General features: G+C 44.5%; 1 protein-coding gene across 12 annotated transcripts in view; it reads left to right on the top strand.

The window, feature by feature from the left end:
• The window catches only part of FCHO1 (FCH and mu domain containing endocytic adaptor 1), a 294,097-nt gene that overhangs the window by 249,717 nt on the left and 16,548 nt on the right, over window positions 1–27,832 (top strand). For all 12 annotated transcript variants that reach the window (XM_040321486.1, XM_040321453.1, XM_040321473.1 and 9 more), the window contains 7 exons: window positions 1,516–1,610; window positions 1,702–1,792; window positions 13,539–13,650; window positions 14,612–14,767; window positions 14,861–14,990; window positions 18,094–18,275; window positions 21,878–21,921. In XM_040321486.1, coding sequence (XP_040177420.1) covers window positions 1,516–1,610; window positions 1,702–1,792; window positions 13,539–13,650; window positions 14,612–14,767; window positions 14,861–14,990; window positions 18,094–18,275; window positions 21,878–21,921 — 810 coding nt within the window. The remainder of the gene's footprint in view (window positions 1–1,515; window positions 1,611–1,701; window positions 1,793–13,538; window positions 13,651–14,611; window positions 14,768–14,860; window positions 14,991–18,093; window positions 18,276–21,877; window positions 21,922–27,832) is intronic.

Here is a 27,832-nt window from a genome sequence, read left to right as displayed (position 1 = left end):
CATGCAAGTCGGGTGCGATGCGGAAACTTGCAGTGGATTTGCAGGGTTCTCGCATGGCACTAGTGTGAACCTGGCCTTAATCTGTTTATTCCTGGTCTTCCCCAGGGAGACTTTCTGGCTACCTACAGTACATGTCCCTGTTTTTCCAGCACATTAGCAATTCCATAATTCATACTACTGTACTGGGGGGGGGGGGGGAGGAGAATTGCGGCAAGATTGTTTGCGCTCATGTTAAATTGTATAGGCTCTTATAAAACAGAATTTAATCCATTTATTGGTATGTTTTTAAGAAGTGGAAAGGTTTTGTTGTTCCTGTTGCTTGCATGGAGAGATTGCATTTCTTGATTAATGACAGCCCTTTGCTGAGAAGGTGGTGTTTAACGATGTTACATTTTGTGGTAGGGAATGAAGGAGGTATTCTCTAACTAAGCACTTGTGTTCGTGAAACATGTTAGTTACTTCTCAACTCCTGTGCAATTTTTTTTCAATCAGTAAAGAAGCTGCTTTAAAATATGTCAGTGCTGCTATCCATTTTTCCTGTAACAGTGAATGCCAGTGATGAGCTGTCCAAACACTTGACTGTAGCAGGTAAGTGTAGACTGACCTGGAGCAACATCATGGTTCATCAATCAACAATTCCTACTGTTTACTATGGGAACACTGTGTATCCAATTCATGACCTTACCCTTCGGTCAATTATCTGCATCTATGATATTCATCAAGTTGTTGGCCCCAGTACTAGTCTGCTGTGTTATGGCATACATGGATGACCTGCTGTTGAGGGAACAGTTGGAACAGGCTAGGTTTGACAATGTGACGTTGAGCTTTGAGACACCGCAGTAATTCCGATAGATCCTGAACCTTCAGAAACCATCACTGGATCTGGCTCTGGTGTCCCAGACATTTTTCAGGCCAGAGTGTTCTTCCACAGGAAAAACTTCAGACACTCTAGTTTCAGATTTGAGCTCTCTAGTGCAAAAACTGTCCGAGTGTCCAAGGTCTGATGGTAGCCTTTTCGGAGACCGTTCCATTTGCTCAATTTCATTCTAGTACTGTGTAACACAACGTTTTTTTTTCATTGTGGGACAAATTTATCCGGTCTCTGGACAGACTGATTCTCTGATAACTTAGGACCAGGTTTTCATTGGGGGGGTGGGACTGGCTCTGGAGTCTTCCTATCTTTTGGTGAATCCCCACGATGGATACTAGCCTGTTAGGGTGGGGAGGAGTCCTTGAAATCCTGCTGATGGTGGGGACTTAATCATCATTGTCAGTCCCTTTCCAGTCTGTTTTAGAGGGCTTTGGCCTCTAACGCTTTGTGCAGGGGATCTCCTATGTATCTCCCCCTACATCTCTTTGTGAGTGTGGTATCAGAAATTCAATTGACTCCAAGCAATGGATTTTATGGCAAGTAAAAATAGCCCCCTTTTTTTTTTGCTTATTTGATATATTTTATTAGTGATTGGTAATCCTCTTATATTTTCAATGTTAAGCTTACAAATCTTTGTATTGCAGATTCTTGGGACACCTCTTCAGAATCTCATATTAATCTGTCTGCCCGTACTCAAGCCCCATATACAACCCCCTGTACGCAAAGGGGCAGTAACCTGGTGAGCAAAATGCATATTATAGAGAACTGCTTAATGGCAATGGGTTCTAGATGTTTTGTAAATTGAAATAATAATATTTATTGTTTTATAGACAGCACCTATCAATCCTTCCCTTTTAAATCCTGGTTCTATATCTACATCTTGTGATCGAGGTCTATTCTCCCCTCCAGCTTTAAATTTTGGTAAGGAATGGTAGAAGCTGACTTAAACTGTACGTACTGTATACCCTAACGATGAACTTTTCATATTTAACTTGTTAAAGGTGACCTAAAGTCACAGCATACACATACATCGTATAACTGCAGCATTGGAATAGCAATACAAACTATAGTTATTTTTGACAATCCAATATACAGCAAGCAAATCCTTGTTGTGAGGGCTGTTTGCTGGTCGTTTTTTTCAACAACTTTCTGCATGCTTTGCTGCTTCCTCTTTCCTTTGGTTTACATTCGATTCCTAAGGGCTAGATAGCCCATGGTACCTTGCTGCCTGCAAGCATTGATGATGAGTGTTTTCTGTACTGACTGTTCTCCCTGAAACTCAGTACCTCTGTAATTCAGATAGCAGCCTCTGTGAAATGTGTGACACAGCAGTGCATATTCACAGGGCATAGTGAATGTGTGGTGTTCAAGGAAGTAAATTCTTCAAAAAGTATGTTTTTAGACTTCAAGATCATATGTTAATATGGGTAGGCTAGACCTAATTGAAATTCAGTGTGGGGAAAAAATCTGATTTTACATTTTAACCATAGATACACTTTAAATATACAATTATATGTGTGTTGTTCTATCTATGTTTTGTGTGTCCTCTGCCCAGTTCTCAATACACTACTGATCACCTCCCCCTATGCTATGAACGTTGGGGGAGGGGGAGCTGTTCTATTCACATTTCCTGTCCTAAGATAACAAATATTGCTGCTCACTGATACATCGGATTGGCTTTGGCACACTGGGTAAAGAAGTGTGTTACTGGCAGGATTACCAGGTAACATTTAAAAAAGAGCCTGAAAGAAGAAGAATAATGTGTAAAACTAATTCAGCTTTCACTGCATTCAGAAACAAAATAAATGTGCATTATCCTAACAGTGAGCAGCTACAAAACAATCCAGTGAGCAAAGGAAAGCAACAAAACAAAAAAAAACAAAATTGTAGCGCTAAATACTATGATCATAAAATATAACAGACACTGATTGTCTGTGTGAAAACACCAAGTGACAAGTGTTTAAAATGATATGCAGCAAAGAAAGTCCAAATAATTGTATTGATGAATAAGGAACTTGATTGGTGTGTAGGACTGGGTGAGTGATTCCAGATCAACAATGGTTCATCCTAGACGAGATGTACAATTGTGAGATGCCCACCACCAATGTGAAAGAGGCTTACCAGATCAATTGAACCCTAATGAGCCTACGCCCAAAGAGTCAATAAAGCTGAGGATGTATATGAAGGTTATAACAGCGTGGGACCGGATATCCAACCAGCAAGGTGCAGCAATGCAGCAAAGCTGTCAATCAAGCGATGGTATATAGTACTTGGAGATGACTCCCAAAACCAAAACCAGATATGCAGAAAAAAATGGAAAGGCACATAGCATAATACCGTAGATGGATTCACGTTTTAATAACGGTTAGAAACACTTACAGATATATGGACGAGAAAGGCATTTTTGAAAGGGTTCAATTGATCTGGTAAGCCTCTTTCACATTGGTGGTGGGCATCTCACAATTGTACATCATGTCTAGGATGAACCATTGTTGATCTGGAATCACTCACGCAGTGCTACACACCTATCAAGTTCCTTATTCATCAATACAATTATTTGGACTTTCTTTGCTGCTTATAATTTTAAACACTTGTCACTTGGTGTTTTCACACAGACAATCAGTGTCTGTTATATTTTATGATCATAGTATTTAGCGCTACAATTTTGTTTGTTTTAGCTTTCACTGCATTGAAGGATTGGTAAGCTGCAATATATTACGTTTCGTTTTATATATATTTTACGTTTAATACTAACCTGCCAACTACTCAAGAGGGAAAAAAAAAAGGTACCATTAGAGGTACGGTTATTTGACTTAAGGCATTTTATTGTAGTTGGGACCTCCACGTTAGTGATATGTTGATCAGGTGTTTTTTTTTTTAAATGGTTTGGCATATTTGGTCTTTTGATATTGTAGAATGTTCTGCTAGTTCCCAAGAAAAAACTCAGTTACTTGGTGTGTAAAGTTTGGCTAATTGATGGTGAAATGTATGTACAAAACCTGTGCCTGGTTGTTGGTGTAACACGCTGTGGCCTGTGCTGAGTCAAAGTGTTGTGTTTTTTTTTTTTTTTTGCTTTGACTCTGTTGTGTATAGGGCAAGTTGCTGTGACAGAATTTTGCATGTTTGTCTAATTTTGAAAAAAAGAAAAACGTTTTTTTTTACTATTTCTTAGCAGGGATAGGGGGAAGCCTGTCTTGCAAAGTGCATTTTAGTTGACAAAGTTAAAGGGGTTGTAAAGGTTCGTCTTTTATTTTATAAATAGGTTCCTTTAAGCAAGTTATTGGTTCACTTACCTTTTCCTTCGATTTTCCTTCTAAATGTTGTTTTTCTTTGTTTGAATTTCTCACTTCCTGTTTCTCCTCAGTAAGCTTTCCACCATCATCTGAGCGGTAAAAAGTCATTTAGAACAGCTTACTGATCACCTTACTGAGGAAGAACAGGAAGTGAGAAATTCAGACAAAGAAAACAAAGAAAAAATTTTTTTTGAAGGGGAATGGAAGGAAAAGGTAAGTGAACCAACAATGCACTAGCTTAAAGTAACCTATTTAAAAAATAAAAATCGAACCTTTACAACCCCTTTAAGTCTGTCCTGTTTGAGACAAGCAATATATAATGTTCCCATATCAGTTTTTTTGGGGGTTTTACATAGTGTGAGGGTAGGTCATCTGTGATAGCGAACTTAATACAGTATCTTGGTTTTTTAATTAAAGTGGAACTTTACCTATAACATAATGATGTTTAGCAAGGAATATACATTCCACATTAATAATTATGCTACCAAAATGAGTGTGTGCTGTAAATTGGCTCCAGAGTTGCTCCTGTTTCTTCTTGCTGGAGGCTGCCATTTTGCTGAAGCCCAGAGCCCCATCAGTAAATCATAAAGCAGATCTAAACCCATCAATTTACCTGTTTCAATAAAGTTACATTCCTGGAATGCTGGAAATTTAAACTGTTTCATTTGATTGTGTCCTCAATCAAAATGTCAAACCATCAAATGGTTGGTGTCATAACTGATCACATGTGCAGCACCATGGCAGTTGCAGTTCAAACAGAGGCAGCTTCCTTGGCTATAAAGGCTAGGACTAGGAGGGTTTAATTCCGCTGTTTCGTCAGATTAGGCAACCCTTCAGAATTTGTAACAGAAGTGACATTCAGTCGTCGCTATCTTTCTACACCCAACACTCCTCCACAGTAACAATGAAGTCAGAAGGCGGCAAGCGGACATCTTGTTATACCCACTGGAGTACACTTATTTTTAACAGTAAACGGAGCTTATATGGTGAAATACAGTATTTAGAAATACGACGGACTGTTTAGACGTTGAATTTTAAAAGCAGCGGCAAGTATGCTGATCTCATAGGTTTGCAAATCTGACAGAACACCGCTGCTTTTATAATTTAACATGTAAACTGTTTGACGGATTTCTAAATACTGTACTTTCACCATATAAGCTCTATTTACTGTTAAAAATAAGTGTGAAATGCAAGACTCCGGTGGGTGTAACAAGATGTCCGCTTGCCGCCTTCTGACTGTATCGTTACTGTGGAAGAGTGTGGGGTGTAGCAAGATGGTGGTGACGGAACGTCACTTCCTGTTACCAATGCTGATGGGTCGCCTAATCTGACGAAACACCACTTTAAGGCTGTCAGCAGATCGGCCTCTACAAACTCAGGAGTGCCTAAAAATATTAATAAAAAAATAAAAAGGGAGAGCAACTAAGCATGTGCAGAGCAGGTTGAGACTTTGTATTACTGGATTTTAAACAGTGCAAGCACTTATTTTTAATGTTTTACAGCTATACCTGCAAAAAGGGCCTGCCAGAAGTGATCTAGCAGGACTTAATTGTTTGACCAGAGTTCCACTTTAAAGGAATGCAGTTATTGTCATAGAGCGAAAAAGAAGTGGTTAAGATAATTCCTAGATATGGCATTTTACTAGGGGATCACATGAAATTGGCTTTCAGTAACTTGCAGGTGGGATGTTAATAGAGATGCTGGTAGAATTGGGGAAATTATATTCAAGCCATAGGCTACACCGGGCATCACTAAATAGCGGTCCAAGTCCGGCCCGAGCTGCTGCTCTTCACGGACCGCGGCGATCGCGCCATTTAGTTGGCGCTTTTGTCCCAGCCGAGTGCGCTATCATTAGCAGAGGAGCGGACGGCGGGAGGCGGGACAATTCTGGACTGGGGGCGAGACCAGAGAGGTAGCTGCCTGTCACGTTAATCAGGATATGATTGGCTGCTAGGAGGCGGTCCTAGCAGCCAATCACCAGTTCACTGAAAATTCAACCCGGCAGCTCCCGTGCCCCTCCCAGTGCTGCTGTGCCTTCAGTTCACGATTGTCCCGCCTCCTGCTCTCCGCTCTGTGAAAGGTAGGAGTGGAGAGGGAAGGGAGGAAAATATATGGAAATGTGATGGATGGGGTGTGGGGGACAGTGCTGTGTGTGGGGGGCAGTGCTGTGTGTGTGGGGGGCAGTGCTGTGTGTGTGGGGGGCAGTGCTGTGTGTGGGGGGGCAGTGCTGTGTGTGTGGGGGGGCAGTGCTGTGTGTGTGGGGGGGCAGTGCTGTGTGTGTGGGGGGGCAGTGCTGTGTGTGTGGGGGGGCAGTGCTGTGTGTGGGGGGGGGGCAGTGCTGTGTGTGGGGGGGGGCAGTGCTGTGTGTGTGTGTGTAGGGGGCAGTTCTGTGTGTGGGGGGGGCAGTTCTGTGTGTGGGGGGATGTGTGATAGGGCAATACTGTGTGGGGGGGATATGTGAAGGGGGGGCATTACTGTGTGGGGTGATATGTTAAAGGGGGCAATACTGTGTGGGGGGATATGTGAAGGGGGGCATTACTGTGTGGGGTGATATGTTAAAGGGGGCAATACTGTGTGGGGGATATGTGAAGGGGGGCATTACTGTGTGGGGTGATATGTGAAGGGGGTAATACTGTGTGGGGGGATATGTGAAGTCGGGTAATACTGTGTGGGGGGATATGTGAAGGAGGTAATACTGTGTGGGGGGATATGTAAAGGGGGGGGATATGTGAAGGGGGGTAATACTGTGTGGTGGGATATGTGAAGGGGGATAATACTGTGTGGGGGGATATGTGAAGGGGGGTAATACTGTGTGGGGGGATATGTGAAGGGGGTAATACTGTGTGGGGGGATATGTGAAGGGGGGTAATACTGTGTGGGGGGGTTTGTGAAGGGGGGTAATACTGTGTGGGGGGATATGTGAAGGGGGGTAATACTGTGTGGGGGGATATGTGAAGGGGGTAATACTGTGTGGGGGGATATGTGAAGAGGGGCAATACTGTGTGGGGGGATATGTGAAGGGGGGCAATACTGTGTGGGGGGATATGTGAAGGGGGACAATACTGTGTGGGGGGATATGTGAAGGGGGGTAATACTGTGTGGGGGGATATGTGAAGGGGGGCAGGGCTGTGGTGGGAAAGATGTGAAGGGGACAAGCAGCTGCGCACAAAATGAGGTGCTGCACAGAAAACGTGTAGGGGTACCATTGACTCTTAAATGCAAGGTGCAAATTCCCGCACATGTAAATTGCATGGTACAAACGCATCATGCAGATTCCATGCGGCTGCATTTTTAAAAAGATGCCAGGACCTTTTCCCAGCAGAAAACTCAGGCACAGCAACCCATTCAAACGAATTGTGTGTCGCGCCTGCACCCCTGGGCTGTGATGTAAAGAATCAAAGTAATTGCACAAAACTGCGATTCGGACCTCGGCTGGAAGAAAATGTTACTAATCGGACCTCCGTGAATTTTAATTCAATACCCCTGGGCTACACCAAAGGCTTTGAATATAGTTGACAGATTGGGGAGAAAAGTAGCCAGTTGGCATATAAAACATGAGCATATCATTAGCATCTGGGACATGTGGTGAGGTCAGTGGCTGGTAAGGCATTGGCTAGTATCAGAGCCAGATACACACTGGTTGCATACATCGTGATTGTTAGAGTGAGATCGATAATTCTAGCACTAGACCTCCTCTGTAACTCTAAACATGTAACCTGTAAAAGATTTTAAAGCATCACCTATGGAGACTAAGTAGTACTGAAGTTTGGCACCATTCCACAAGTGTGCCCAATTTTAAAATGTGACATGTTAGGTATATATTTTCTCAGTGTAACATCATCTTTCACATTAAACAAAAAAAACGGGCTAACGTTAGTGTTTTTTTTTTTTTAATCCCCCCCCCCCCCCCCCCCCAATAAATTGTTTAAAAAAGGATTGCTGTTCAAATACCATGTGACATTAAAAGTTGCAACGACCACCATTTTATTCCCTAGGGTGCCTGTTAAAACAATATATATAATATTTGGGGGTTCTGACAAATTTTATAGCAAAAAAAAATTATGATTTTTACATGTAGGAGTGAAGTGTCAGAATTGGCCTGGGTGGCAAGGGGTTAATTACCGTAAGTAATGTACACATAATTATTATATATTGTTTTTAAGGTAATTTACTATATTTTTGAAAAAATGGACTTAAAGCGGGGGTTCACCCTATAAAAAAAAAAAAATATATATTTTTTTCTTCTAGCATAAAATTAGGCATAGTAGCGCGAGCTACAGTATGCCTGTCTTAATTTTTTTATCCCCGTACTCACTGTGTAATCATACATAGAAGATTCCGACTGCCCACTGGGAATGGGTGTTCCAATCCAGACGGAAGGTGATTGACGGCCGGCTCTGGCGCGTCACGTTTCTCCGGAAATAGCCGAAATAGGCTTGGCTCTTCACGGCGCCTGCGCATAGTCTGTGCGCAGGCGCCGTGAAGAGCCGAGACCTACTCTGGCTGTCTTCGGGGAGCGTGACGTGCCAGAGCCGGCCGTCAATCACCCTCCCTCTTGAAAGGAACGCCCATTCCCCGCGGGCAGTCGGAATCTTCTATGTACGATTACACAGCGAGTACGGGGATAACAAAATTAAGACAGGCATACTGTAGCTCGCGCTACTATGCCTAATTTTATGCTAAAAAGTTGTTCTGCAGGGTGAACCACCGCTTTAAAGGAACACTAAAGGTTCGTTGTTTATTAGATCAATTGATTGCTGTAAGCTAGAGCATTTAAATATCACTTACCTCGTTTTTTCCTTTTGACCTCCAAAATACAGTAATCTAGGTTTGAAAATGCCATTTCCTCTCTCTCCTTCTTGCTTTCCACCAGCATCTGAGCCGTTTTGCATGGTGGAAAGCAGAATGTGCTCACCCCCTCCCTATGACTACAGCCCTGCGTGAAGATGCTCTCTTATCCCTCACAGGCATGGAGGCTAAGCCTAATGGGAACTGTAGTTCCCATTAGGCCGTGATGTAGCAAGAATGAATGCGCACCGCAAACCAGGAAGTCAGTGAGAATAACGATTCAGGAGTGCTGGAGGTGAATAAAACAGTTCGATCTCAACAGGTATCAAACTAGTTATAATGCAAAACATTACTTTTTACTTTATCAGCTACTGTCAGACTTTAATTTAAGAGGAAAATATTTTTGTCTTTACAGCCCCTTTAAGCAGGTGGCTTAACGTACAAATGACTGAAGTTTGAAGTTATAACTTCCAACCAGTAATTTCACAGTAAATAGATAAATAATAAGTTATGTTATAACATATAGCATATAAATACCGTATTTATCGGCGTATATCGCGCACTTTTTTGCCCTGAAAATCCGGGCAAAATCGTGGGTGCACGATATATACGCTGATACCCGCTTTCCCGCGCCGAGTTTTGAATACTGCGCCGACATATACCGAGCGCAGTACGCTCGGGTATAGTCGGCCAGTCTCGGCTTCTTCCGCGGTCACGTCCTGGACGTACAGGACTTGAGCGTGACAGTTGCCGAGCCTGCCCGAGTGTACTGCGCTCGGTATATGCTGGCGCAGTATTCAAAACTCGGCGCGGGAAATGATCGGGGAGGACGCCGGACCCACGAAGAGGACGCCGGACCCACGAAGAGGACGCCGGACCCGCCGAAGAGGACGCCGGACCCGCCGAAGAGGACACCGGACCCGCCGCAGAAGGACACCCGAAGCCGCAGAAGGACGCCGGACCCGCCGAAGAGGACACCCGAAGCCGCAGAAGGACGCTGGACCCGACGAGGCCGCCGATGGACGCCGAGCAAGACACCAAAACTGTAAGTACAAAAATAACTTTTTTTCCACAGGATTGGGGGTCACTTTGGGGGTGCGCGGTATACGCGGGAGCGCGTTATACCGCGATAAATACGGTATATGATTTAGCTTGAATATAAAAAAAAAATCAGCAGAATCAGTTTCTCCCTTTTAACTGTGTGAGAAATGGATTGGATTGTGGGTAAATCTTATACCCATAAACACATGTGTTTTTTCCTTGTAGATAAGAGGGCTGGACTGGAAGAGAGTGTCTTTTGGACACACCCGGTTGTCTATGACACTGCAATGTGAGTCGAGCCTCCACTGCAGAATTTTTATTGCACAGCTGGGACCAATGGGACCAAGACTCCAAGCTATTTATTGAGCTCCGTGCTTCTGGCGAGAAGTGAGAGGCACTGTGAGCTCAACCTCAGTCTGCTGCAAACAGAGTGTGGCAGTTTGTATTTAAAGTGGCCGCTCTGTACTTAGCCTCTGACAGGCTGCTCAAGGAGCTCTGCATCTCTGGAACCATAGGTTGTAGGAGCCCCACATTTTTACCAGTGGTGGGGTAGAACTTAGTTTACATACCCCCCATTTGAGGTCTCTGTGACCCCAGGTCGCTGAGCTACAACCCTCGTAGCTTGATTTTTATTTTTTTAATGTTCATGGCAGAGGAGGCCCTGCCTCCTCTGACTGCATGTCCCTGATTGGCATACATGCATGCTTTCGGACCCTGCAAATATTGCCTTGATATTAAAATTGTTTCTGATGGTGTTCGCCAAGGTCTCCACGGCTAGATTAAAGAGTAATAAGGACATAGAGCAGCCCTGAAAGTCTGAGATTACAGCCTGGAATGAGTGGTAAGGCATGGCCATGTCACAAAAGCTTAGTGAATTCACATAAGGAATCTTTTGCAGTATTTTTTCGGTATAGATTGGCAGCTTGCTAAGTATTTATGGATATTGAATGTTAAATCTATTCTGATGGATATAAACCCTGCTTGATGTGGAAAAATTATTGTAGCTATAATGGGGACTAGTCTATTGTAAAATGTTTTACAAAAATAGTTTGAGATCATTCTTAATGGCTGGAATAGCATGATAATTATTGATAACTATGTGGGAGGGTATTGCCATATATTGAAGTATATAGTAATAGTCTGGTGGCCCAGAGCTGTAGTATTTTGTAAGAGATTTGAGGGATAATCATGCTTTCTCTTTTGTACAGGCAATATTTAGAGTTTCACATTGTTGGGCTGCTTAAGGTAGAAAGTGGGATGTACCATTTGGGGAGAAAGAGAGGCGTATGTGATACAAAATTTTAAAGGATAAGATCACCTTTTAAAAAATGTTACACCCATATTTAGTATTGTTACTGCTGCAGCTGCCCATCCCTAACCCCCCCACCCTGGAGTCCCTATTGTGGCAGCAGGCTGGAGATCTTCTCCCCACTCCTGCTGTCACAATAAAAAAAAAAAAAAAAAGATGTGGCCGTGTGGGGCTCATCCTACCCAGCCGTGTCATTATACACAGAGTTCTGTAAAATGGAAACGACAAGTACCAACCTTTGCGGCTGTCGACTTGAGGTTCTCTCTACCAGGGTGCTGTTGTGCACTCTAGTTGGTTCATTGAGTCTTCCTGTCGCTGAGTAACTGCCTATGCATATGTGGTATGAGCAGACAGCTCACACAGACAGTCTGCAAGAGCCCTGCATTGCACCCACAATCTGCTGATAGCGGGTTCAATGCTTTACAGGCTCCTAGTAAAAAAAAAAATGAATGCACATTGTTTTTTGCACAAAGATGTGCATTTATTTATTTTTTGAGAAGGTGAACTTATCCTTTTAAAGATCTTGCAGATTACCCTAAAGTAGAAGTTCAGCCAAAATATAACTGAGGCTGGGTTCACATATAAAAATGTAATGCGTGTTAAACCGCATCCAATACGCATGATACGGAGACGCTTCACACAAGTTTCAATACATGTCCTGTGCATTTTTTGGGGTCTGGCTCAGATGTGAATTCAGGCACAAATTTGCACCTGAATTGCACCTGAACCAGTGAACAAAAACGCACCAGATCCTGGACTGCAAAGCACAGCTGCACATACGGTATGTGAACCTGTCTTAAATCTACTCGCAAACACATTCTAAAGTAATCTATCTAACCCTGTAAAATCGCTGTAATAACTTTTCTGAAGTCGATCTGGTATGGGCTCCAGCAGCGGATTGCTGTGTGCAGGAGACAACTGACAATGGCTGAGAAGTAAGTGTGACATAGTTACTATGGGGCTTCTGTTGTCGGCTGCCTTTCCTGCACATGGTTACACACAGAATGTTGTGAATGTTTTGTGTAAAGAATTAGAGGAAGCATGGGGAGTAATCCTGTCCTGTACTAGAAAGTCTCCTTTAGCCTAGGTTCACACTGCTGCGAATTCAAAATCGCGGTAAAATGCGCGATTTTACCGCGATTTCGCGGCCGCGATTTCGGCCGCAATTTAATGTAAATCGCGGCCCGAAATCGCAAAAAGTAGTACAGGAACTACTTTTTGAAATCGCAGATGCGGCGTCGCACTGATTAGGACAGTGCCATTGCCGACAATTGCCGCCGATTTGAGATGCGATTTGACATGTCAAATCGCATTCCAAATCGTACCCAGTGTGAACCAGGGCTTAGTGATCATGTGGGGTGAGTGAGGTCTCAGAAGGGTAAGAAAGAACCTTCTAAAGAAATCTAAAGACATGGTGACAATGCGTGATGTATTTCCCAGCCATTGAGCCTTTAAAGGGGTTGTAAAGGAAACATTTTTTTTTCATAAAAAGCATCCTTTAACTGCAGACATTCCTCTTTTCACTTCCTCATTGTTCGTTTTTGCTCAGAAGTTGCTCTATTTCTTCTCTGTTTTGTTCACTTCCTGCTTTTCTGATTGTTACTCACCACCGTGATGGGAGGCTTTACTGGGGTGGTCAGTGACGTGCTCGCCCCCTCCTGGGAACTACATCTGTGCGGCAGGACGCTCTCTACGTGTTAGAGACTTCAAGGAGGTGTGAATTACTGGGCGTGCCACAATGCATACTGGGAAATTTAGTTCTTACATGAACGAGAGCCGAAAACCAGGAAGTGAATGAGAGAACAGAAACTAGAATGCCGGAGGTGATATAGATGAAGGAATTTAATAGGTATTTACTCGTTTTTTAACAGAATCATTACACTATTCTGTCTGTCTACCTTGCAGACAATAATTTTAGGATTTTTTTTTTTTCCTTTACAACTCCTTTAACAATAATATACCTGCTTTTAAGGTTTTTGCAAATAGATTTAGTTGAAACCTTGGGTTACTACATATGAGATTGCAACTGCCTTAGTTTTAAACAGATCATATACATTTCGATCGGCATCAGGAGTGTTAAAATGTGGAACAGGCAATATATTACTGTTTTGTGGTTTCTAGCCAGCAGGTCACAATAACAATAAAAAAAATGTTCCCTTCTTTTTTGTGTACTTTCTTTGGTGAGCCTCTTGCATTTTCTAGTCTATGAAGACTGATATACCTTGCTCTATTCTAGGGATTTCTCGTGGACCTAGTCCTGTCATATTGGGCTCTCAGGAATCTCTTCCTGTAGCTGCTGCCTTTACAGAATATGTGCATGCTGTGTTTGAAGATGATGAATTGGAAGGGTGAGTCTAGATCCAGCCTTTTATTTTGCATTGTTCTTAAACTTATCTGAGAGAGATTTATATTTATCGTGAATAATGCTTATATTTGGAATGGGTAATTTTTACCAGTGTTGCCAACATATGATTGCATACAAGAGACAATCACTATAGTGGTATTAAAGGATCGTAGAAGCAGGTAGGTAAGGGATTGGCGGACAGATCCCCCACTGAGCAAGCGGATCGCAGCCCGAGTCCGCCCGTGTGCCAAGGGCTTTACAGTAATCTCTTTAGTCAGACTGAACAGGGCTTCTACGAAGCATGTATCTAGCCAGTCATGCTTACAGTAGACAGCAGGGGAACTGATTTGAGTGTTCCAATGTAGAGATGGGTTCAATTAGACTGGCATGCATAATTATAATTGATAATGAATATTATTATACATGCCTCACCTTATTATTTTCAGATGGGCAGAGTTAAGACTTGGGACTTTGTGCACTGCACAGTTACAGACTGGCAGTTTCAATAGAGTAAGTTTGCAGGGCTGTGTTTGCTGGCACACAGTTGAAAGAGACTCCTTACTGTTCTGTATCTTGTAATCAATAGTAGAATGCGGTTAAAGTGTACTTGCAAATCAGTGAGGCCTAGTTAAATATACTCGTATCTAGAAAAAACATGCCTTTTGGTGATCAATCGGGAAGCCCAGGGTCTTAATTGGTTACTACGGCCAAAACTTTCCTGTTTGTTCCTATATTTTTTTTAAAGTAGGTCCAACAGACGTGTAACTGAAATTGTGCTGCAGCTTTCCTGCCAAATCCTTTCTATAAATGAAAAACAGCAATATAGCATCCCTTAAAACAGCTAGACGCCAGCAATGGCAAATGTGAGATCCATGTCATAAAAACAAGAATTAACTAGGTGTTAACTAGTAATACAGAAATTAGCATTTTATTCTTGCTGTGATAAATACTGTACTCTGTTCCAGGTCAGGAATGCGCATCTCTGGAGAACTTACAATGTCCTTTCCAGGAGGTATACTTCGTGTATTTGGAGGATCAACACCTCCTCCTGTTCTAAGTTTTCGCTTAGTCCATACCTCAGATGTTGAGCATTTTATTCCCAATTCCGACCTTTTGTATAGGTAAGATAATAGTGATCAAGTCTACCATACATTTTATTTCTGCAGTTGTTTTTCAGCCTTCACTGTAACTGTGAACCATCCTGTTTTCCATAGTGACTTATCTCAAAGTGACCACAGCTGCAAGGACTTCTGGTTAAACATGCCAAGGTTAACATGCCACTTACAAAATCTGGCTGAACAGCATACTGCTCCTTACTACAATGTCGTTCTGCTTAAATATCAGGTGCGTCATTCCTCTTGTTCAGTGACCTTGGGCAGCTCTTAGGGCTGGTTTCTTTATTAATAAACTTTTTTTTTTTTAGGTTTTCTCTTATAGGCAATATAAAACAGAACTTCTGTGTTTAATGGCCTGTTTTTGAATACTGTTGAGCTTTTTTTTTCTGGTTTGGGAGATTAATAGGAATAAGCAAAATTAAATTGAAAACCCTTTCATATAACCAGTAAGTGGCCTCAGGTGGTACACAGAGATAAAAATCACCCTACATAAGTTTGACTTGTTTATCTGCAGCCATCTGTATTGTACAGCCTCCTAGCACACACAGAATTTACGTAAAATTCATCAACAGCACAAAGCATCAACAGGTGGGGATCGCAATTCTTATACTGTACAGCTAGGGGGGAAAAGGTCTGAGCCTGATTGATGGGAAGGGACACCCCCCGCCTCCTTACACTTCACCAGCGGTCGTGCGATGTAGCTCCCAAACAAAATTGGTGTCCTTTTTTTCCCACAAATAGAGCTTTCTTTTGGTGGTATTTGATCACCTCTGCCGTTTTTATTTTTTGCGCTATAAACAAAAATAGAGCGTCAATTTTGAAAAAAATTAAAAAATTTTTACTTTTTGCTATAATAAATATCCCCCAAAAATATATAAAAAAACGTTTTTTTTCTCAGTTTAGGCCGATACGTATTCTTCTACCTATTTTTGGTATAAAAAAATAATCGCAATAAGCGTTTATCGATTGGTTTGCGCAAAGTTTAGAGCGTTTGCAAAATAGGGGATAGTTTTATTGCATTTTTATAAAAAAAAATTTTTACTACTAATGGTGGCGATCAGCGTTTTTTTCCATGACTGCGACATTATGGCGGACAGATCGGACAATTTTGACACATTTTTGGGACCATTGTCATTTTCACAGCAAAAAATGCTATAAAAATGCATTGTTTACTGTGAAAATGACAATTGCAGTTTGGGAGTTAACCACTAGTGGCCGCTGGTGGGGTTAAGTGTGACCTCATATGTGTTTTTCTAACTGTAGGGGGGCGGGGCTGGACGTGTGACGTCATTGATCGTCTTTCCCTATATCAGGGAACAGACGATCAATGACGGCACCACAGTGAAGAACGGGGAAGCTGTGTTTACACACACCTCTCCCCAGGGCTGGACTGGGACAAAAATTTGGCCCTGGACTTCATCCAGACTGGCCCACTTTGACAGGTCTCTCCCATGGCGGCCGGACAACTCCTGCACCCCCCCCGGCCACCCAAGCCCCCTCTCCCCCTTCACTAGCCACTAGCCGTTCTACTTTATTAGAGTAGAACGTCTGGTACTGGTACTTTTATAGGCAGTACCAGTGGGGAAGCTAGACATTATTTCCCCTGGGGAAAAGGATCAGTTTGGTGCCCCCCCTTATGGAACAAGATTAGGTAGAAGTGAGAAACTCCCAGACCATAGCTGTTGAGTCGGCTGTCTGTCCCCTCCCCCATGCTCCTCTGTCATTCCCCCTGCTCCTCTGGTCCTTCCCCTGCTTCTCTGTTCCCCCTAGGTGAGCGCTGCATGGAGGTAGAGGAGGTGAGCGCTGCGGGGAGGGAGAGGAGGTGAGCGCTGCGGGAAGGGAGAGACAGAGAAGCGGAGGGGGGCGGCGTTCCGCTGTCACTGAAGCCGGCCCACTGAGCCATCGGCCCACCGGGAAACTCCCTGTAGTCCCAATTGCCAGTCCATCCTTGCCTCTCCCTGTTCTTCAGCTCAGGGGACCAATCGTGGGACTCCGGCAGCGATCGGGGGCCGCGGTCACGGAGCTTCGGACCGGGTCGCTGGCGCGCGCCCGCGACCAATGGCTGGGCACTTAAAGAAGACGTACAGGTACGTGCTTGTGCCCAGCCGTGCCATTTTACCGACGTATATGTGCAGGAGGAGGTCCTTAAGTGGTTAAAGTAACCTATTTGGAAAATAAAAAAATGAACCTTTACAACCCCTTTAAGCACACTCTGAGCTTTTGGATAGAGACAAGTACACAGTATAGAAGGACAGGATAAGTCCTGTTCAAGTTTCTTGAGGTTTACAAACACTTAAGGAGTTTTCATTTTTCAGAAATTTGGGTGAAATGCCTTGAGGCATGGGGAAATTAAAGTGGATTTTAAGAGGGAAATTGCCCTGCACGCCACATTTAAACTTGTGTGGCCAGACCGTTTCCATTGCTTTTTTGCGAAATGGTAAAAATCGAACATATGCCAAACTGTAAATATCCAAATTTCTCAAATAATCTAGAGATTATAATTTTTCAGTTACAGCTTTCAGAGTTTGTAAAAAAAAAAACAAACCTTACATTTTCAGAAAGCACATGACCTGTAGAGAAAAAAAAAAGTGCTACAGATTTATTTAGGCCCAGCAATAGTTGCACAATAATTCATCATATCGCTATTTTTACTGCAAATACACTAAAACCTATATTGGCGCACACAACATAACTTACAAAATCCCTACTAAATTTCCTTGCTAAGGCCTCGTTCACATGGGGCGTACTAAAGTGTATGCCTGTGGAGGGCTGTGTTTACCCTCCTGGGAATGCACAAGTGTCCCGTGTAGGCAGTCCTATTGAGGTCAGTTGGGATGCAGCAACTGCAGAGGCACAGCCGCTGCTCCCATTCTGACATCAGTGTGGGTGTACGACCCCGAACACAGACAATGTGAGCTCGGGGTCATTCCCCCCTGACCCACATTGATGTGTTTGTGCCATTGCTACATCCCAAATGCCAGGTATGCACGGAAAAACCTTTGCATCCCTGTGCGAGTAACCACAGCCTTGCTGGGGAATACGCTGTAGTATGTTATGTAGGAAAATTTTATTTTTTACCGTTTTTGTTTTTAATATTTATGGGGGAGGGGTGAGCTTGCTCACTTTTTGGTGAGCTATCAGGGTTTTACTATTCTTCAGTAATGAATGAACACTTTTACCAGCACCGCCCGGTGTTGATAAAATATTTTATTACTGTACAAGGGATTACTTGTAAAGTATATTTAAAATAAAGGTGTGCTTACTGTAATAATAGTATGGATGTTGTATCTTTGTCTCAACTGATCCCAATCCCAATTTTCTTTCCACGCAAGGTATTTAAACCTGGCAAGTCTGCAGTTCCCTTGCACCTGGCATCATCCTGGAACTGTAGTCCCACCTCCACAGAGTTTAGCCTGGAGTATATGGAGAACACGACCTCCTTGTGTGATATTCACATACTACTTCCACTGGATGAAACTGTATCCAACCTGCAGTTTGATCCTCCCGCCAGATGGTAAGATTGTACTTGGTATATTCATCTAATACACAATAACTCTATAGCATATCATTCTTTTGGGCTTGCTTTCTCAACGCATGACCACAATGTATAAAGAATAAAATGAATAAAAAAAAAGGTTAAAAAATGGGCAATTTCCATGGTAGATTTGGTCATTTCCTACTGTCCTTGTGAGGGGTGTTCCGGTCTTAAGGATCCTGTGGCTAAGAGGTTTGAAGCCTTTTATGAGCACTTATTCTTCTCTGCAGGTTCAGCCCTGTTCTGTAGCCTGTAATGGTTATAAGGTCCAGCTACCAGACCCTGGGGATTTGGTCCAAACATAGGATGAATCCAGAGGGCCAGATTCACAGTGAGAGTACGCCGGCGTATCTACTGATACGCCGGCGTACTTTAAAATTTGCCGCGTCATATCTTTATTTTGAATTCTTAAACAAAGATACGACGGCATTTGGCTAAGATCCGACAGGCGTACAGGTTCGTTCGCCTTCGGATCTTAGGATGCAATACTTCGGCGCCCGCTGGGTGGAGTTCGCGTTGTTTTCCGCGTCGGGTATGCTAATTAGCTGTTTACGGCGATCCACGAAGGTACGCGCGGTCGTCGCATTCTCTTACGTCGCCGCTAGTCGGCTTTTCCCGTCGTAAAAGTTGCGACTGCTATTTCAATGGCTTATATTTAGACTAGCCATGTTAAAGTATGGCCGTCGTTCCCGCGTCAAATTTGAATTTTTTTTTTTTTTTTGCGTAAGTCGTCCGTGAATAGGAAAGGACGTAACGCACGTCGCCGTTCAAAAAATTACGTCGGTGCGACGTCATTTCGTGCAAAGCATGGCGGGAAATTTCAAAACGGAGCATGCGCAGTACGTTCGGCGCGGGAACGCGCCTAATTTAAATGATACACGCCCCATTTGAATTAGGCGGGCTTGCGCCGGACGGCTTTACACTACGCCGCCGCAAGTTTACAGGCAAGTGCTTTGTGAATCAAGCACTTGCGCGGAAAACTTGAGGCGGTGTAACGTAAATGTAATACGTTACGCCGACGCAGATGTACCTCAATCTGGCCCAGAATGTCTAAACCAGGGGTGTCAAACTGGCGGCCCTTCAGCTGTTGTGGAACTACAAGTCCCATCATGCATCCATCTGTGGGAGTCATACTTGTAACTGTCAGCCTTGCAATGCCTCATGAGACTTGTAGTTCTGTAACAGCTGAGGGCCGTCAGTTTGACACCTGTGTGACAGCTGAAGCTCATTCCTAATTTTCCATTTTAGTGGATAGGTCTAATATCCAGACAGGGTCCTCCTATGTATACACATCTGGAGAACCCATTTACTAAAATGTTAGTCTGTTTAACATTAAGACAAGGAACACTACTTGCAAATGCCCTTTAATGAGAAATGCCTCTTGTCACCAGCAAAGATGAATTGGCTTCCGTCTGTTTTTTACTTTGGGCAAAAACGACAAGTTAATTGCCCTTCCCTGTGATCTCTCTACTGCATCTTTGGTTTTCACCTAGCCCTGTGTTTGCTCTGTTTCAGCTAAAAGGAATTCAAATAGGGGTATACCTGGACTCATTTTTACTCAAAGAATCGTCATTGCAGGCACTTTGAGTTAACATTCAACAGTTATTTGTTTTGTAGCAATTTGAATGGCTCTTGAACCTTCAGAAGTCTGCTCTAAAATCATCTCATTGCTTGGAGTATCTGGGCCTTCTTCTGGATACTGTCTTGTAGAGTTATTTTTTTTTTTTTTTAAGGTTCTTTCAACGGATGTCAGGTTTCTTTTAGGGCAAACATCTTGGCCGTCAGAGGAAGCTTTACTCCTGATCAGCATTCTGAGACTATATGGTTTTGTTATGCCTTCAAGTGCTAGGTCTTCTGACCAAGATTCAGTCAGACAATGCTACGGCAGTGGCTCGCATCAATTATCAAGATGGAACCCAGATATCTTGTATCTCTAAGAGATGCCCATTTGCCATGTATGAAACATTACGTTCTAGCCCTGTCAGCTGAACATATTCAAAGGAGAAAACTGGCATGTGGGTTTCCTCAGTTGATAATGTCTGTACTCAGGTCTACTGTCTCATCATCTGAGGTGTTTTAATACTGAAGGTGAGGGACATTGGACAATTACACCTCCTGGCTTCTAGGTTCAACAACAAACTGAGCAGGCTTGTATTTTTGGACCAGGGATCCTCCAGCCTTTTCCTGTAAAGAACCCTGTCTTGTGCTACACAAAGACAGGGTTGTCTTCAGGCCAAGGACTCTCTTTTTCAAAGGTCTTTTTTTTTCTTTCACCTTAACCAAGACATTGTTCTCTCTTCTCAATGTCCTGCTCCACAATATCAAAGGAGATTTCCCTCCATTGTCTGGATGTAATATGCACTGTTCGAGCCAGACTCTCAGCTGCAGCTCCCTTTAGATGGTCTTACTCTGTTTGTCATTCCTATAGGGTCCCCATAGGGGAAGAACTGATTCTTCTTCCACTTTTGCTAGGTGGATTCGCCAGCTCATCATTCAAGCCTATAGACTTTAGAACAAGGTACCACCTTTCCCTGTCAAGTACATTCCACATTACAGTTAGTGCTTCATGGGATGTTCAGCATTCAGTATTTTTTTACCAGATGAACAATCAAGCCTTAGCTGATGTTGGCTTTGGTTGCCAGGTATTTCAGATAGCTCTAGGAGCACGGTCAAGCTGCCTTTTGTTAAAGCGAAAACCCAAAAATGGAACTTCCACTTTTTGGAATTCCCTCCCTGTCCGGTGTCATATTTTCACCTTTCAGGGGGGAGAAGGGAGCAGATACCTTTTGTAATCCAGGTATTTGCTCCCACTTTCGGGCATAGATCCCCACGGCGACCTATGCCAAGTCCGGTGCCTACTCCTCCTCTCCTCATCCCGCCCCCCCTCCTGCTGTCTTCTGGGAGACACACAGGTCCCAAAAGACAGCAGGGACCAGTGGGATCACGCAGCACCCGAGAGCCGAGGGAGAGATTGGCTTTGGGTGCCGACATCGCGGATGCCCAGGACAGGCAAGTGCCCATATATTAAAAGTCAGCAGCTGCAGTATTTGTAGCTGCTGACTTTTAATTTTTTTTTTTTTCGGCGGAACATCGCTTTAACCTGTTGTTTTATGTTGGCTGTTAACTTTACATTTTCTGTGGTACCCACTCCTTAGTTGGACTGCTTTTGGATGTCTCAATGTCCCTGAATTGCTTCATCCTGTGTCTCTTAATATATGCTTTAGAAAATAGGATATTGGTTCAGGTCTCTTCCCTCTTTTCTTATAATCCACATCTACCATTGGTTTGCTACAAAACTGAGGCATGATGGGAGTAGAAGAGGGGTTACGTGAGGCTGTCCTTACAACTCTTGTTTGCCAGTGTTCAATCTTCTAAATTACTTTATCCAGCTTCTCCTAATGTACTCCGAGAAAAGGATTTTATGCTAAGTGAGAAATACTATTTTTCATCTGTTTAAAAGAAAAAAAGGGGGGGGCATTTTGTTCTTGCCATTTATTATTGCGGAGTCCGCATATTACCTTTTTGTGCAAAGTTTTTTTGCTTTTGTTGATTTTACTGATCCGACTGAATTCTTCCCTTAGTTCCGAGAGAAGATTGCTGTGGCAGATCCCCAGCACATCATCTGGTAAGGAAATAGAAGATACTTTTTGATAATGGAGAGGGTGATGGACTGTGTATTTAAAATGGTAAAAAAAAAAGTGTAATTAAGGAATGGGCCTACTAATTTAAAATTAAAGTGGATGTAAACCCTCACATATACCCAGTGAAATGAACAGCCTCAGATTATAAATTACATTACATTACATTTGATAAAAGATGTGCATTATATATATATATATTTTTTTGCAATGATATATTTAGTTGAGGCACCAGGGAAATATTCAAAACGGGCAAATGGCAGTCCATTAGAAATATGGGCTAATCATTTACAAGAGTATTATAGTGTCTGAAGCATTCTCCTATGCAAAGGCCAGGTTGGGAGGGACATTGGGGACAATGGAAACTGGTGTTTTTACTAACTCCTCTTTTGGTGCACACCCGACATTTTTTTTGCCGTTGTCTTCCGGATCCTGATGGTGGAACATAGTCAGGAAAATGGCGCTCATGTAGTTTTCTGACACAATCGGAGTGAATGCTTTCTGGGGGGGATACTTGTTGTTATATCAGGGCAGTGACAATGTCTTCAATAAACTTTAGGAAGGTGTTGGGTGTTCCCGTTGATTTTTGATAGACAATGAAAGAATTATACATGGCCAATTGGAAAAAGTAAACGGCAACTTTTCATGTTGATAAATAGGGCTGCAACATTTCATTATTTAAATACACCCCCCCCCCCCCCCCATGATTTTATTGTACTCATGGATACAGGAAGGCTTTCGAACGGGACCGTGACTTCTGAAGTTCCACCAAGGTGTCATCATGGTGTCATCACAGCCAACACTTCCTCAAGCTTGTCGATTCCCCCCATTTGTAGTGTTGTGGTGACTAGGCTCTGTGGGAAGCCCTTTCTGTTTTTCCTTGCTGTACCGCAGGCCAAAGTATTTTTCAAGTATAGGTAGCGGAAAAGGGGAAAACTGGTATAGTAATTGTCCATGTAAATGTGATACCCTTTTGGAGGAGTGGGAATGCCAACTCCCAGACAATTTTTTTGCTTTTTCCCAAGTACGGTGGATACTCAAGGAGCTGGAGCTGGGAGTCTTTGCCTTCGTACACGTGGAATGACTGCACATATCCAGTGGAGCTTTCACAGAGCTTGTTAAGCTTCAACCCTTACCTTTCCCTCTTACTGGGGATATACTGCTCGATTCTCAGCCGGCCTGTGAAATGGACTAGATATTCGCCCACAAAAAAAAAAATGATGGGGCAAATTTTATATAATTGATCAAAGTCTGGGTGATTTCGAGGGGGGGGGGGGGTTGGGGGAGGAATGTGAGTTATCACTGAAATGCAGGAAGTGCATTATACATGACCTCTAGAATAAAAAGAAGGTGCTACTGATTTTTTAGACCCTGCTAAATCCCTACTAAATATAAAAGCTTAACCTGTATGGCGTTAATAAATAACAAATATGTGTAAATTTTAAATTGCGCCTTTTTACAAAATGGTGAAAATCGAACGTACCCAAAAATGTATCTAACAATCTGGAGGTTTTCATTTTTCACTTACAGCTTTCAGAATTTGTAAAGGACCCCCAAACCATAAATTTTATGAAAACACATGGCCAGTACAATAAAAAGAAGGTGCTACTGATTTTAAGGCAGCGCGATATTTGCGCACATGTTTATCAAATCAATATTTTCCCTAAAAATACACTAAAATCATTAATGGTGTACATAAACACAACATAACATTCCTGCTAAATTGCTACTAAAGCCTCGTTCACATATGGCATACTAAAGTGTAGGCCCATGGAGGGCCATGTTTACACGCACAGGGAGGCAGTCCCATTTATGTCAATTGGGATGCAACAGCTGCACAGGCATAGCTGCTGTTCCCAATCTGACATCCATGTGGGTGTGGGTACATGACCTAGAACACAGACAGTGTGAGCTCAGGGATATGCATGCAGACCCACATGGATGTAAAATAAGGAGCAACGGCTCTATTCGTGCCAGTGCTACATCCCAAATTGCACCAATAGGACTGGCTGCACAGAGGTGCAGGGAACACCTGTGCATCCCCGTAAAGGTAGACTGTGTATGCCCTGTGTGAACACGGCCTTAGGCCCCTTTGACACAAGAAGACCGATTGGGTCTGCCTGTCTGGGGGGGGGGGGGCTGTCACCATGGAGGGGTGAGTGTGGGCAGACCTTGGGGGTCTTACTATGTTTTTTTTTTGTTTTGTTTTTTTATCAGAGGTCTAACCAGACCCCCATATCTCTTTTATTGAGATGGTCACATTAGGGGTTAATAACTCTGATCAACGAGGTGTAATCCGTAAGTCTGCTGAACAATTCTGATATAAGCTTATGGTCGTTAACGTGACCCTAAGCTTATAGGAGAGGGAGATATGAGGTCTTGGCCACCTGTGGGCACTTTTTAGGTCCGTACAGACCTGGCAGTGAAAGGGTTAAATGATATCCCAGTTGTAGTAAAATATATTTCTCTTTTCGTCCATGGACGGACACAGCTCCTCAAATCTTGACATTTGGGTTATGTTATTTTACTTTTGTGATCAACTGCCGGCTGGGTGACAGGCTGGATATTATAGATCCTTATAGTCTCCCCAGTCGGGCCATCGAGCGTGTGCAGTCCTTAGCTACGGGCTGGGTCGGCCACGACATACCCCATGGCTCCAGGGGTGGCCGGTGAGCATATGCTCCGGGGTCCACATATGACTGGGCTGCTGTTGTCTCACTCACAGTGGACCGTGCGGACAGCTACTTCGTTCCATCGGTTGTGGGTCTGTCAGGTACGTGCAGCAAGTCCTCGTAAGGGCGGGTAAATACGGTTCCTCCTGCCTCGGCGGGATGGAGCGACTGGGCATTCGCGGGATTAAGGTGTTCTCATGTCCTCCCTTTCCCTGCTCTCTGTTACCCTTTCTCCTCCTGCCCTACGGCCCACTGCGACTGTTGTGTACCTGTGGGGGGCTCTGGGTCCCTGTGGGGCGCCTGAGTTCGCTTTCTGTGAGGGGGGTCTGTCTCCTGGGAAGGTCCCTGCCACGGCCTTCTCATCCACATTGCGGTGCTCAAGCGCCATTTTTACAGCGCCGACGCCATTTCTCTTCCGTTCATTGACGGACAAAGCAGCCTTTGACCTTAGGGTTATATCCGCTTCTTTCCAGGAGAGTTAGGCAGAAACAAAGCACTTTAAGTGTTAACAACACTTTCCTCAGTGCAGCTCCTCCCAGGGGCGTGATTCCCCGGGTATAACCCACACCCTGCTCTAGCAGCTCCAGTTTTTTTCTGCCTAACGACAGGAGAGGACAGGCACTCTGGAGTCCTTTACTCTGGAGATTTTTTTCTTGCGATTTTCTCGCTTTTTATTATTTTGTTCCTGCATTTTTGAATCCTGTGATTCTTCTATCAACAGCCGACTGGGTGACTGGCTGGGTCTTGACTCTTGTAGTCCCCCCATGTTCGGCCTTTGAGCGTGTGCCGGCCCTCAGCTCAGCTCTGGGTCGTCCACGACAGGCCCCATTGCTCCAGGGGCGGCCGGGGAACTACATGTTCCAGGACACACATATGACCGGTCTCTATGGCCTTGTCACAGTGTGTCTGGCCGACAGCCATGCCGTTAGTGGACTTTGGTTCTGTCCAGGATACCTCCAGCCGGTAGTCGCAGGATGGGTAAGTAGTGGCCCCTTGCCCTGGCAAGGTGGTTTGGCTGGTGTTTTCCCTGGGGAGATCGACTGAGGACCCGCCCTGCTTTCCTCTCTCCCTTTCCTCTCCCTCCTTCCCCTGACTGGGTAGCGGCTGTGAAGGGGGGCCTCCTGGGTTTTCGTTATTACCACCGGGGCCCGTGTGTTGTTGGGGGACTGTTGTTACTCTGGGGGGTGCTGCTGTGTGCTGCTGGGTTGTATGAGGTGTTTGGTGCATCACTGGAGATTTTAAACTGCGCCACGGCCGCTATTTTGCCGTGGTCGCGATTTGCATAGCTCGGCGGCCATTTTCCTGTAGCCCGCTGGTGATTTTTTACCTCACACGGCGGCCGCCATCTTGGAAATCTCTTGGCCTCTTGTGACAGTTTTAGCGCTGTGAAACGCCGTGATTCTTCCCTGAGGTGACAGACACAGCACAGCCAGCACATCAGAGCACACCTCAGGTTTTCTGCTCTCTCTGCAGCTGGGTGGGGTGTTGTGTCCCTGGGAGGCCTCTGCTTCTATTTTTGCAGCCAGGAGGTGTCCGGTGGGGTGTTCTGTCTTGCAGTACACAGCGGTGGGGCAATATGGAACCTGCACCTGGTGTTTCTGCCCCAGCAATGCCTGAGTTATACTTTAATCCCCCTGCTCCTGCCACATCTGTTGAGGCGTTTCTCGCCAGGTTTGAAGCAGCTAGTGCCCAGTAGGGGGGTATAAAGCGCCCCCTCCCTGAGCCTGCTTCTGGGGATGTCTCTGACACAGACTCATTGCCTGCTGTTGCTTCTGGTTCTGTAATGTCAGATGATGCAGGCTTAACCCACACGGACTGTGAGGATGACTCAGCCTCAGGGTCAGTAAATGATAGGGAATTTGTTGGAGCTCTTATTTCTGCGGTGCATGATACTCATAAACTTGAGGATTTGGCGGGAGCACCTGTTGTGCCGGTCCCTTTTGTGTTACGCAAGCCGCCCAGCACCGCAAAAGTATTTCCCTGTATTCCTTATTTGGAGCATTTGCTATGTAAGGAATGGGACACGCCACAAAAAGTTTTTGCTGTTCCTAAAAACTTTGCGGTCCATTATCCCTTTGAGGAGGACTTTTTAAAAAGAGTGGGTCTCTCCTCCGTCAGTGGACCCTCCTGTGTCCAGACTGAGTAAAGCCACCACATTGCCTGTGGTAGGGGCTCCTGCTTTTACTGACCCCAATGATAGTAGAGTGGAGTCTGTGGCCCGCTCTATGTTCACAGCTGTGGGTTCGGCTGTGAGACCGGTCGTGGCCGGGTCTCTGGTGTCGCAGACACTGACTGAACAGGCAAAGTTGTTGCTGCAGAAGCTGGAGGAGCAGGATGCTTCCGAGACCTGCAAGGACCTGGCTGAACAATTGGTTCAGGGTCTAAAATTTGTCTGTGAGTCGGCCATGGATACGCTTTCCTTGCTTTCCAGAGCCTCCGCCTATGCAGTGGTACTACGCCGCCTTGTGTGGCTGAAATGCTGGTCTGCGGACCAATCCTCCAAGGAGGCCTTGGTGGATTTGCCCTTTATGGGTGAACGGCTTTTTGGGGCGTCCCTGGATGACATCATTAATGATGCCACAGGTGGTAAGAGCACACTGCTCCCACAGTCTGGGAAGGGCAAGGAGCCTCGCCATAGGCAAGGGCCCTCTTTTACTACCCCAATGCGTTTTTTTCATGCGCCCTGTGCAGCAGGAAAAAGTTTGCAAGGTGCTAAGGCGCCCGCTGCAGGGCAGAAGCGCCCCTGGTTCCACAAGCCTGCAGACAAACCTGCTTCCGCATGAAGGTCTGCCCCCGCCCGGATCTCTGGTGGGGGGCCGGCTTCGCAAATTCGCGGCTCGGTGGAGGTCTCTCCTCTCCGACTGTTGAGTTTGCGAGGTAGTTTCCTCGGGATACAAGATAGAATTTCTCTCTTGTCCACCAAACAGATTTTTTCCTTACAACCTCCTGCTTCCTCCGGTTCGCCGGCAGGCTCTGTCAGGGGCTGTCCAGGATCTTCTGGTCAGGGGAGTGATTGTGCCAATTCTCTTCCTTCCCTCCTCTGAAGCTTCTTCCTCGCCTGCTGTGCAGAGTGGAAGCCGAAGGGATTCCAACAATCCTGATCTCCCCAGACTAGCCGCGCCGCTCCTGATACGCGGACCTGGTGCGTCTGGTGGCAGACGCCCCCTGGCGTCTACCTCTGAGAAAAGATCTTCTGTCGCAGGGTCCGATCTTCCACCCTGCTTTA

Source organism: Rana temporaria, chromosome 1 (genome assembly GCF_905171775.1).
Source record: "Rana temporaria chromosome 1, aRanTem1.1, whole genome shotgun sequence".
Lineage (NCBI taxonomy): Eukaryota > Metazoa > Chordata > Amphibia > Anura > Ranidae > Rana > Rana temporaria.
The sequence above is the reverse complement of the archived record's forward strand: the minus strand, read 5'-3'. Positions and strand labels throughout refer to the sequence as shown.